This window comes from Panicum hallii, chromosome 2 (genome assembly GCF_002211085.1).
Source record: "Panicum hallii strain FIL2 chromosome 2, PHallii_v3.1, whole genome shotgun sequence".
In the NCBI taxonomy this organism is placed as follows: domain Eukaryota; kingdom Viridiplantae; phylum Streptophyta; class Magnoliopsida; order Poales; family Poaceae; genus Panicum; species Panicum hallii.
In genome coordinates, this window is record NC_038043.1 from 49,233,923 (window position 1) to 49,246,376 (window position 12,454).

At 47.3% G+C, this 12,454-nt stretch overlaps 1 protein-coding gene across 2 annotated transcripts; it reads right to left on the bottom strand.

The window, feature by feature from the left end:
- Positions 1-246: 246 nt before the first annotated feature.
- On the bottom strand, positions 247-4,736 carry LOC112880755 (putative E3 ubiquitin-protein ligase RF298). Of its 2 annotated transcripts, none has more exons than XM_025945510.1 (3): positions 4,586-4,736; positions 2,252-4,417; positions 247-989 (listed from the first exon to the last, which is right to left on the bottom strand). In XM_025945510.1, the coding sequence occupies exons 2-3, from the start codon at positions 4,277-4,279 to the stop codon at positions 465-467; spliced, it is 2,553 nt and encodes an 850-aa protein (XP_025801295.1). In that variant the 5' UTR covers positions 4,280-4,417; positions 4,586-4,736; the 3' UTR covers positions 247-464. The 2 variants fall into 2 exon arrangements, with proteins under 2 accessions (XP_025801295.1, XP_025801296.1); XM_025945511.1 differs by lacking the exon at positions 4,586-4,736 and having other exon boundaries at positions 2,252-3,973; positions 4,054-4,191.
- Between the last annotated feature and the right edge of the window lie 7,718 nt (positions 4,737-12,454).

Consider the following 12,454-nt stretch of genomic DNA (forward strand, 5'->3'; position numbering starts at 1 on the left):
GGCGCTTGCGACTTTACAGAGACCGGAGCTCCGTGGCAGATGACAGATCCACAGACCTGGTTCAGGAGGTGAACGAAGCTCGCTTCAGCTAGGCTTCCAGGAGTTCCAGATGGCTGAAACAAGGCACGGCAATGATCATCCATGGGGAAAATAAGGTTTGGTGCCAGGAATCATACAGATTGTAGTGTTTCCTTTTCTTTTTCTTTTTCCTTTTGCCAGCAAATGAAAAGCAAATAGCACTTGGTATGCAGCAAAACCAAAACATTCAGAAGCAGCCGGTATATCCATATAACAAACCCAACTATTACCCATTGTCCACGGGGCTTGATTGATGTTTGACGATGTATTATTGTCGCTGTTTCACCACTCTCACCCCTCATTATTCTCTCCAATCTTCCATCAACTCAAGTTGAGCAATCAAGGTGGAAAAAAAAAACGTAAACTCAAAATTGTATATGTGAAATCTAGCAACCGGCGGAGCGGGCGCACACCCTACGCTGGATGGGGGTCCGGCAAGAAGGGCACTCCTTCATCCCTTGCTTCTCATGGAGGTCGCTGCATTTAGCGCAGACCACCTGGTGGGCACAAGGGAGAAACACCACGGACATCTCCTCACTCAAGCACATGACGCACTCCCGGTCACGCTGTATATCATCAAAATCGAGATCTTGGGGTACTGCTATATTGGACAAAATTTGGGCATTGCTGTTCTTTCTCCCTTCAGAAAGATGCAACGCGTAGGTTTTATTGTCGGCTCCCCACTTGGGGGCAGCAACCTTTGAAGAGTCCATAGAGACCTTCAGCTGCATGATCTGCTGCTCAAGAGCACGGATCTGACTCTTGTATCTTTGTGTATCATTCGCTGCTTTAAGATGCAGCAAATTCTCTTCTGACCTCACTGATGTCTCGATTTGATCCCTCTCTTTCCTTTCTGAGGTAACAAGGGCAATTGCCTCAACCTTTGCAGCCTCTTCTTGTTTCCACCTTGTCTACAAGTATTGAAAATTAGACAGAAGATCAATGATGTGACTATTATATATACAAGCTCAGTGAAGACTGAAAGCCATAAAGTAAAAGGAAGTGAGGTAGAGGGAATCAAACTGAACTGAACTATGCAGATGTAGCAAGTAGCAAGCTTATAACTTTAACAAGACTTCATACAACCAGTATCCGGAGTATTAATCATCTTTCAATTCTGATTTCCGGAAAACATGGCAAGCGCAATCGATTCAAAATGACTTTGAAAAACCATGAAGCTAATGAAAAGTATACTGCAAGCACACACATCCCTTTTTCTTAAAGCTTGTTCAGGGATGGGGTAGAACACATCAATCCAGATTTACTAGCAGTCTATGCGAAGCCACCTTCTCCACTACTAATCACTGCCTTGACTTTCTTATCTAACAAAGTACAAGTTATTTTTCATGTCTTCCTAATTTGTATTACAACATCTGAAAAGATACAGGGTATAAGAAGGAAGGTTTTCATTACAGCATACTCAACAAATGGTTGGAGAAGCCTCAGAGGTGCTATTGAAGCAACGGCGTCGTTGTGCTGGTTTAAACTATGGAACTTATCGGATTCCATCTATAAAAGATGCAATCATATCTCAACTTCATCTAATGCTTTAAACATTTGAAAAATAGCCAGAATTTAAGGGAAAGAATAATGTAACACCAATAAAGCTCCAAACTTCTTCCAGAAAAGTCTGCATGCAAATGCTTGCAGCCTACTCATGAAAAACTAACTGTGCTTAGAGCAGTCGTAGGCTCGTAGCTAGGAGGCCAGTTCAATTACCATTTATTCTGTAAACTTCTCAACATCCACAATCCCTTCAATGTGAGAACACACAAAAAAAAGGTGTAAAACAAAACCTTACCAACACAATCACAACATTTACATGCTAAACAAGACACAAAAACATCAGCATCTATTACATAATATACTGGAGCGTTGAGTCTAAAATAAAATCACATAACACAACAGATAGTGCGCTGTTTTCCATATGTTTTACAAGTTTCTTAGTGATACCTTGCATCACATTTATAAAATATACCATTTCTGCCTAAGAAAAAGAAATGGCCCAACAATATTCATTTGCACCCTAATAGAGTCAACTATGGTAGCAATGAAGAAATTTCCAGGAATGACATGAATCAAAAAATGAATGTAAGTTGCATGATTGTATAATATATATTTAGCTTCAGTTTAAAATAATGTTACAGAGAGGTAAAAATAAAGAAGTTAGTACCTGCACTTGATCCTTTTGCTCTTTAGCATGCTGAAGTTGTTCTTGAACCCGAGATAGCCTGCTCTTTTGTGCTGCAAGATCCTCTTGCAACAGGGCTCTCTCAGATTCCCAACGCTGAGACCTTTTGCGACTATTCTCATCCTTCTTTAAAAGCTCCGAAATATTTGTTGCGGACTCTGCTGCATGCCGCTTTGCCGCTTCCATCTGTAACATGAGTTGTGCATTTTCAGCCTCACGTCTACGAGCAGAAGCATCTGCCTTCTCTAGCTGAGCATTTGCCCTAGAAATTGCAGACTCCATCTCTAAAAGCTTTTTCCGAGTACTCTCTTCCGAATGGTGCCTCTCTTCTTGTAGGCGGTCCGCCTCTTCCTTCTCTTTCCTAAGCGACTGAAGTTCTTCCTTCTCCTTTGCAAGTCGGTGAGCAACTTGCATCACTTTCTGCTGAGCCCAGTCTGTCCAGTCCCGCATATGTGCTTGCAATTCTTTCTGCCTCTGGACAAGAATCAAGACAATTTCATCCTTTTTATCTTGTGGGATCCAGACCTTTTGTTCCTCATCATAAGAAAAATTAATTTTGCTACTAGAGTCCATACCCTCAGCATTGGAATCATGATTCAAAGATGGAGCAAAACCATCACTTGAGGAGGGCAATGACAATGAAAGATCTGTGCTAGCAGCAGGTGCTGGGTTTGAGTTACTAACCACCTTGGCATCGAATGGAGTAGAGGAAAGGGTACCAGTAAAGGAAAGGTCGACTGATACTTCTGGCGCCGTTATGCTTGCAGCAAACCCTTTGCCAACTTTTGATGAGCCCTTCAAGTTGCTAGTGGTAGAGTCTGAAAATGACCTGCATTTCCTGTCCAATACCACACTGCCCGAAGAGCTATACTTGCCAGATCTAAGAGATCCTTTAGAACCCAATGCTCGGGAGCTCTTATCAAAGCTTGTCAACTTCTGGCGATGCAAGGAGTCCCTCTTAGAGCTCCCCCTCTTGCTAGGAGATGGCTTGTCATTTTTCATAGATTGTGTCGCAGCAGCAACAAATGGTTGGTCCTCTGAATGATCACGGGTAGGAAGAGGGTATTCTTTTGGCTCAATATTTGGGATCACACACGGCGTCTTGCCTGGAACAGAGGGTTTGCTACTCGATAAATTCAGACTTGCTGGTGTCGTCGATGAATCAGCTTTTACAGCACCATAAGAGCTGGGTGGTACCGGGGTAAGCTTTCCGCGGAAAGTAACACCAGTCTGCGGGTTGGTAATAGAAACTGATAGATCAGAACCTGAGCCAGGTTCATAGTTTCCCATAACTGGTTGGGCAATAACTTGAGAACCCACTGCTGGTAGGGAAGCAGGACTGTAGTCCATGGCACAGGCATTTGCAACATTCATGTCCGACATAAGCAAGCAAAACATTACATCGCCTGTGGTGTAGAATGGCTGAGCCTCATTTACTACAGCAACCATGCTACCAAGCACAGCCTGCTCAATCTTCCTCATGTCTTCAACGGAGGCACCCTCCCTTGGCAACATGTCTCCTTCAGTCTTGAGAACCTCAACCGCAGACTCTCCAAACCCAGCAAGGCTCTCCCTCCAGTTGTACTGAGCAGCTGCCCGCACAACAGCAGCGCGTGCAGCCGCCTCAGAGTAGCCCATTGTGGTGATCAGACTGACAGCATTGTCGAAGGTAGTGTCCAGGCTCTTGAGAAGGATCTCCTCCAGCTGCATCTCATTTGGGTCACTCCAATTCACATATCGCTGGCACTCTAATATTTCCTCTGCAGTAGGGTGGATATCCTTACAGGTTTCGCAGGTGCTTGGGATGAGGTCGAGGTCCGCCGCCGCTGCCATGGCAGCCTTCTCGGGCGACATAAACTCGAACCCTACGCAGTCCGCCGTCAGTGGGTACTCCAGCCCGAATGGGCCCAACTCGGAAGATGGCGGCTCGGCACGGTACTTGCGCTTATTCCGGCTGGCGGCTTTCTCCTGCGCCGCCGACGGGGGCGGCGGGGTCGCGATAGTAGACATCAAGAAAGCTGCTTTTATTTCACCAAACCAACAGGAAATCCTTTGGAAAACCGACACGATGCGAGCGAAAATAAAGAAAAATTCTCCGCGGACGGATTGGACTGACCAGGCTCCTGCGCACCGAATCAAGGAAAAAACCTGGAAAATTCAGAAAAAAATGTATTGTAAGAATCGTAAAGCCTCGACGAATCAAGAACCAATAAAAAAACTCCTATGCGCCTAGTCGTAGGATCAGATGGTCGCGAAGCCTTGATCCGATCTGGTATCGCCGGAGGGGATAATCGGGCGATGGATCGAGGCACGTACCGGATTGGATCGGAGGGGATCGAAGACGAGGTGGAGGCAGCTGGTGATCGGAGGAGTGGAGAAGTGTATGGCGAGATGGGGGAGGCGGGGGAGGGAGGAGATGAGGAGGGGGAAGGAGATGACTGATGAGGGGGGAGAAGGCGTCTGCCTCGCTCCGTAGGCATCGCCGAGTACACAACGCCCGGAGTCGCACCAGGTTACCGGACCTGGAAGAAACTGGGCTGGGTTCGGCAAAATCCGTGTCCATTTCCGGCCCAAGCTCACAGCAAAATATTATATGGGGCTTTCATTTCGGACCCACATTGCCTGCTCAAGCTCAGCCCGGTAAAGATACCGGCCCGGCATTTTCACAACAGTACGACGGATTATCCCTAATCATTTACAGTCTTTGTCTCGTGTCATATTTCCAAACGAAACTTTTTTTACCCGCAAAATTTTATCCCTCGTCATCATCAAGCAACGTCAATAGTATTTTTGTTTGGAGATGGATTGGATCCATTCCTATTTTCTGGGTTGGGTTGAACCCAATTTTTTGTTTGGTTTAGAGGATTGGATGAACCCAATTGGTTGGAGGGTTTTACACAAATGGGATGGTATCATTTTGACACGGTTAAAACAGTTATCTATGGGATCCATTTATCATCCACTCTAATTTTTCTCTCTTCCGTCCTTTAATCATTTTCTTCCTCGTCGAACTTCACCGAGCTCGCCCCTGCTGTGGCGGCCTCCTCCGCCCGCCCCCGCCGGTGCTCGGCCCCACCCAACCGGTGCCGGCTTGCTCCGCCCGCCCTCGCCGGCAATCGGCTCCCTCCGCCCTCATCGACGCCGGCCTCCTCCGCACACCCCGCGCCGGCGCTGGCCTCAACCGCCCGCCTAGTGCCGACCTCCCCCGCCCACGCCCCCGCGCCGACGCTCAGATCTGCCCGCCCCACGCCAGCCGCCCTGCACCACCGGCACGCCGACAGCCGCCTCAACGCCCGCCCCTAGGTTGGCCGCCGGCTCACCTCCACCCGCTCACTTGCCGCCCGCCGGTGCGCCTCCACATGCCCCACGCACTGCAGCGCCTCCACCCACCTCCGCACCGGGCGCTATGGTGCCTCTGCACACCCCCGTGCTGGCCATGCCGCTCCGGTCACCTCCGCCGTCCGTCCCTATCTTGCGGCCATGTGACAGTCGGTAGACGGAGCGAAACGGGGCTGAAGTGGGTCGACCCGTCCCCTCGTTTTGAGGGGATTGGATTCAACCTGGGATCTGCGTGGAATATTTCCTCGAGGGATGAATCCAATCCACCTTTATCTCCATCTAAACATGGGTCCATATGGGTTGGATCCGTCCCAACCCCTTTCATCCCTCAATCCAAACACTACCTAACAGAAGTACAGAAACCTCTCAAACTATGATAGCCATGTCGACTCATATATGTACGTTTGGCAGGTACGAGTAATTGAGTATCACAAAGATAAAAGGCACCACAATTGAGAGCTACTTTGTTCATAGGGCGAGTGGATGCGCATGCAAGAGCAAATATCACAAATTCTAAAATTGGATTGGAGGTCTTTAACTAGAACCAAAGACATAGGATCTTAAACTTCACAATTATAGAAATGTTATATTGACTATTTAGAGCCAGACATCTCAATACAAAACTTAAAGTCATAAAATTGTGCCACGCAATTGAGATTTTCACAACCATTCATGCAAGTGAGCATTAGCGTTTTGCAAAAGAAGAAAGTCATTACATCTCGAAAACCTTAATAAAAATATTTTCGAAAAGCTTTCACAAAAATATCTTGTCAAAAACAACATTTTTCAAAAACTTCTTTGAATGATTTTGCAAAACTTTTTTCTATGAAATATTCTTTCAAATAGGTAGTCCAAAATTGTCTCTCAAATGTTTTCTTTTTGAAAAATAAGGCTTACGAATTCTTTTCCTAAATGTCTAGGTGATCTCAATATAAAAAAAGAGAAGAAAGAGAGGAAGAACTCATATAAAGCCGCAGTAGTTCTTGTTGTGTCACCACTAAATTAGGCTCTCGCCTTGTTGCCTCATCGAGATCCAATCCTACCGCCTCATCAAGATCCCATCTTGCTATTGCTACTCCAGACTCTTGGTTTGTTGCCTCACCAAGATCCCAGCTTGATATTGTCTTGTTGGGATACCATTCCATCGCCTTATCCAGATCTCAACTCACCGTTGTTCCATCAGGTTTTCGGCTTTCTCCATCACCGAGATCCCATCCCACCACCTTATCGAGATTCCAGCTCACCGCTGGCACTATGGGCTCTCGGCGTGCTCCCTTGGTGAGATCCCATGCCGTTGCCTCCTCAAGGTACCCACTCTCCACTACCGCTTCAAGCTCTTGGTCTGCTCCCTCTCCAAGAATCCATGGCACCACCTCCTTGAGATCCCCACTCACTGATGCTACTTTGAGCTCTTGGCTTGCTCCATCACTGAAATCCCATCCTACTGTCTCCTCAAGATACTTGCTCATCGTTGCTGCTTTGGGCTCTCAGTTTGTTCCCTCGGCGAGATCCCATCTCGCCGCCTCATCAAGATCCCACTCATCATCGCCGCTTTAGGATCCCAGCTTGCTTCCTCCCCCGGATACCATCTAGCCGCCTTGTTGAGATCCCAGCTCGACACTGGCCCTTTGGGATCTCGGCTTGTTGCCTCACTAAGACCCCATCCTGGTGCCTCTGCATCCAAGAGGTTATGTTCAGACACGCCCTCCTTCTTCACTCTAGGATGTGTGGAACTTGCCACACCCATCCTGATATCCCATCTCACCACCCCTAATCTCTTACTGTTGTGCCCCAAGATCAAGATCTATGGGAGAAAAAAAACTCACAAGAGAGACAAGATTGGGGGCGGGGGTGTTAAGACAAGGGTATAAGAAGTTTGTTGTTGGGGCCCACTATTATAAATGTAGCATCATCACAACAATATCGTGTGAGCGAGTACATATCCTAGTGCATGCCTAGGAAATTGAATTTCACAGGTGCTCCCTCTTAGTCCTTCCCATGTACCGCTCTTTGCATATGCAAATTATTCATTATCTTTTGCATTACATAACACAAAACAAGCTTCAAATCCAAAAATCAGTTCCTAACTCTGCTTAACAGAATTGGTAATTTCACAAATGACCTCAGATTTCAACTTACTTTATGTAAACATTGAAGCTGAATTCTTTATCTTAGCTATTGAGAATTATGCATTTTAATGTTGAATTTAAAAACTATGTATTGAAATGTAACAGCTATGGACTCCAAATGTTGAATTTCAAGTAAATTGGTAACACTATTCTTCTTGTTGTTATATGTATACCTATGATATATCCTATGGATGTGAGCATTCCATGTGAAAAGGTTATGATACTTCATTGTATTTATGCCTAATTATTTTTTCGATGAAAGAGTGGCGTGTCTGTTGACAAGAAAACCATTTGCAGTGACTTCTTACCAGTGCACAACTTTAGCTTTACATGTCTGTACTTTGATTAAGAAATTAAAAGACACTCAACCTGGGAAAAGAAAGTTCATGATGCCATCTTTTTCACATGGAATTAAATGGTAACCAAGTTAAACTTTATTGAGAGGAAAATGGTAATAACCAAGCGTGGCAGAGTACTATCCGAGTACTAAGCGGATGTAAGAACACAACATCATAAATCCGTATGGTAGTATTGGGCTGGCCTGAGAATCCGATCGAGCCCATTTCGTTTGCTGGCCCATAGCTTATCCGTCCATCAAATGAGTCCAAGATTGACAGAACCCAAACAGATTTGGAAATGAAACAGTTTGGCCCAGAAACTACACTAGAATTGAGGCCCATCTAATCGCATTCGCTTCCAAGTTCCTTCCCAACCGTGTCATACGCCGCCGTACCGAAACTTTAACTTTTTCTCTCTCTTATTTATTTTTGCGAAAACTCTTATTATTTTCCTGTGGAGCAACTGTTTTTAACAGATGACTACAAGCTAGCGCAACAAACTGAGGTGGAATGCAAGCTAATAATGCTTACTAGAATCGTGTATGTTTTCTAATGCAATTCTTGCGTCCTGGTGAAGAACGAAAGCTAGAGAGCTCGCAATGCCCTGCCTTGTGTCTGGATAAGAGTGCAGGACAGGGTTCATGAGAACAAGTTCAGAAACTTTTTACAAACTTTCAAGGCCATTTCGAGCTTCCACATCATAGTAGCCTTGTTCCGGCCAATCAAATCGCCATTTATTTTGACTAAACTCATCCCAGTACCACCAATCAATCAATCGTTCGATCGGAATATCATATCGAACCCCGCGGTACGATGCAGATCCGTCCTGCGTGCAAGCCAACAGCTCCATCGCCCCGGCAGCGATAGCGAGAGCGAGAGCAGCCAGCAGCCTGTGACGGCCTGAGCCCCCGCGCTGAGGCAGACGGGCAGACGGCAGACGACCACGACCTGCGCAAGCGCGTGCCCAGAGCGTACCCGGCTAATGCCTCCCCGTGCAAGGCGCCAACGGCGCCCGACCAACGCCAGAGACAAGCTAGCCCCATCTATCGGCCCTCCCGTGTGCATGTGAATGCGATGGATGCGCTGCTGCGCACGGACCCGAGCCTGCCAACACTCGCTCGCCGAAACAACAGGCGCCTCCGTCGCGCCGCGACCGTCCATGCGCGCGCGCTCGCCCGAGCGGCACCTCTCGCCGGATGGCCGGCCGGCAGGGGTCTAGCCGGAAATCCCCTTTTCCGGGAGCATGCGCGTTCGTCAGGCGCATGTGTGACTTCATTTCCGATCAATCGATGGATGGATGTGGCGGGCAGCAGACGGCGGGATCCCGGCCGGAGATTCCGATGGGACGGCAAGCCGCCAAGCCGGCCGTGGGCGGCGCCGTCGCCGGCGGCCAAAAATTCGGAGAGAGTAGCTAGCGCGCGGCGCCAAGTACTTGGTTTTGTCCCGGGGCTTTGAACAAAGCATCGGCCGCGGCGGCAGAGGACGTGTGCATGCCTGTAGTACGCGCAGCAGAGCAGCTAGCGCGGATCTCTTTCCCGAGCCTTTCGCTGCTGCTTGCTTACGCACGCAAAGGCTGCAGATCGGCGCCGCGGCAGGGAAGGGACTAAGGGAGGGTCAAGGCGAAAGCTGGCGGCAGAAAAGACACGGACGCTTCGCCCGCGCACGGACCTACCCCTGCCGCCGCCGCCGTCGGTTCGGTCGCGGTAAAAACGTAGTAACTGCAAGGACCCAGCCGAACGTGACTAGTGATTCGTGCCAGCGTGACATGCACACAGATAGAAGGTCAATAGTTTCGTATCATGCAGCGTCAGTACGGTAGGACGTCGTGGAGCCCCTGTGTGATTGTGTGAATACGCCGCCGGCAGATCGGTACACACGCAGCTATAGCATATTCTCCGACGGCCGGAAGCCCGGAACCCTATCTAGTTTTCATCCATGGACCATGGCCATGCATGCATGCAGATCGAGACCAGTGTCGGGTCAGCGTGTCGTGTAACTGTGCGAGAATCCAGGAACAGTGCTAGAAAACTCCACGGGGAAACAAAGCTCTGCGGCCGCTGAATCGCCGGCCACTTTCTTTTTTTCCTTTACCGAACAAGCAAGGCGAAGGTGCGTCGGCTTCCGCCTCTTCTGCCTCGGCCGCTCGGCGCAGCGGCAGGGCAGGCTCAACGATAGCAGCGACCTGCTCGATCGGCAGGGCCGCTGGGGCGCCAGCGCCTTGCTGGGGCTCGACTTTCCACGAGGCCACGGACGGCTCGATAGGGGAGGACACGACAGTTTGCGCTCACCGCTCACGGTCAGGGAGGCCACAGGGAAAAGGACGGCCGGCAACAGCCAGTCGTGTCGAGACTTTGGCAAGAGGACGAAGCGGTAGGTCGTCAGCTGGTATCACCACGGGAACGCTGGATGGTACGCGCAACCGCGCGCGACACCAGCGTGATTCGGCTACTTGTCGTCGACGGCGTGTTGCGTCCGGGTCGTTACCATACACGACACGCGGGTTGTCATTCCGGAAAAGAGATTTTTTCTACCAGTTGATGGGTCATGGTACACGGACGCTGATAACACGCACGCACACTCATCTCTATGGATATACCCACGCAATCCTACTTCTCAAGTACCTTTGAGAGAATAAGCTGATGGATCTCGAGATGGGTACGTACGTAAAACGACTAAAAGAATACAGCAGGTTAAAGTCTGGAATAAATCCATAAAAATACGAGCACGAGCACCTGTGCCGAGTTGATGATTCGAATTTGGGTGGTCAGATCCCACCACAAGTAACCTTATCAACTACTGTAAGCTACATTCCTTTTTCTGATGGATCATGATCCTAATACTGTAAGCTACACTCTTTTTCCTGATGGATCATGGTCCTAATAGCTGCTTTCACAAACCAACTCAACCTTTCTTTGATCATTTTTATCTCATAAATATATATAATTTCTCCTGGTTCTTTTTAAACCCGTTTCTTAAAAATTTCTAAGCAAAATTTTGGGCTTCTAGGAGATGACTTGTGCACCATCCCTTGGTTAAAGCTTCGGTACAAAGGAGTACAGGACATCATTTTTTGGAGAAAAAAGGTATGATCGGTCTATATATATGTGCGCTTTTTGTGAAGTTGTGCCTCATCATCCCTAACTCGATCCATATCATCACTATTTTTTAAGGAAAAGTCTGTCTGTTTGGTTAATAAGAAAGGGTAATTTTCAGTTTTCACTTGCAAAACTTTTTGGTTGATGTTTTTGTTGGCTACCCTAATCTAAAAGCACACCTTGCGTTGAGGTCAGAAAAGATTAAAGTGAACCAAACCTTGTGTTCGTGACGCAAGCGACCACGAAAAAGGGAGTTCATCATACTCACCTTTCTCCAGGCCCTTCCTAGGCTTACTTGGGTACATTGCTTGTCAACTACTCATGCCGATTTTTTTAGAAAGTGAGAAGCTTTTGAGAAAAGTAAAAAGGGAATGGGATTTTAAGGAACATTATATGCCCAAAATATTAAAATTGATTGAGCTCACTCAACCCATTAACAAGTAATCCTAATAACTAATATGAGGTGGTATAGGGTACGTATGGACAGAGGATATTGTAAGGTTGCTCATCCTTCCGGAGATAATTTTTGGCGAGTTGTTGACGTCATGACGTGCATCCTGGCGCTGCGCTGACGGCTTCCCTACAGGCTACAGTTTCGTCTATAGCGAATACACTAGTCAGATGCAGACATACTCACAGTTACCTGTACTGGCTATACTGTATGTACCATTCTGTACAGTGGAGTACAGAGAACAATGTAGTACAAGATTGTACTGTACACTCATACCCAATTGCCACAAACAGTTTCCAATTGAAAGCCGCCCTGTGGCCTGTGGCAACAGTAGCACGCTGGAAACGGCGGGACTGCCTAGTCCTGGACCTGCACAGACTTTGCATGCCTCTCTCTCTCTCTCTCTATACACGTGGACAATCCTTCGTCAGACCCTTCACTCTTTGTTGTGTAGCATCCGGCTACTTCCAAATGTTCCGTAGCAACCTTTCCATGTGCCCTACTATGGGCCTGTTCGGATCCAATGGAAAGAGAAAGAGAAAGTGCAAAACTTTTGCTCTTTTGCACTTTTTTTTTACTTTTGGATCCAAACACCCCAAAGTGCAAAAGGGCAAATGCTACCGTAATTTTGCTAATTATAGATTAATTAGGCTTAATAGATTCGTCTCGTCATTTAGTCCTCATCTATATAATTAGTTTTTTAATTAAACTATATTTAATACTTCTAATTAGCGTCCAAACATCTGATGTGACAGGAGCAAAAATTTTACCATTTGCCCTTTTGCCATTTGCCCTTGGATCCAAACAGCACCTATATATATATATATATATAT

Bases quoted from the DNA above. Each gene is read 5' to 3' on its own strand.
- LOC112880755 (XM_025945510.1), bottom strand. From the start codon at position 4,279: ATGTCTACTATCGCGACCCCGCCGCCCCCGTCGGCGGCGCAGGAGAAA. The intron at 990-2,251 runs GTACTAACTTCT...CAATACTTGTAG, and splicing joins AGCAAAAGGATCAAGTGCAG to ACAAGGTGGAAACAAGAAGA.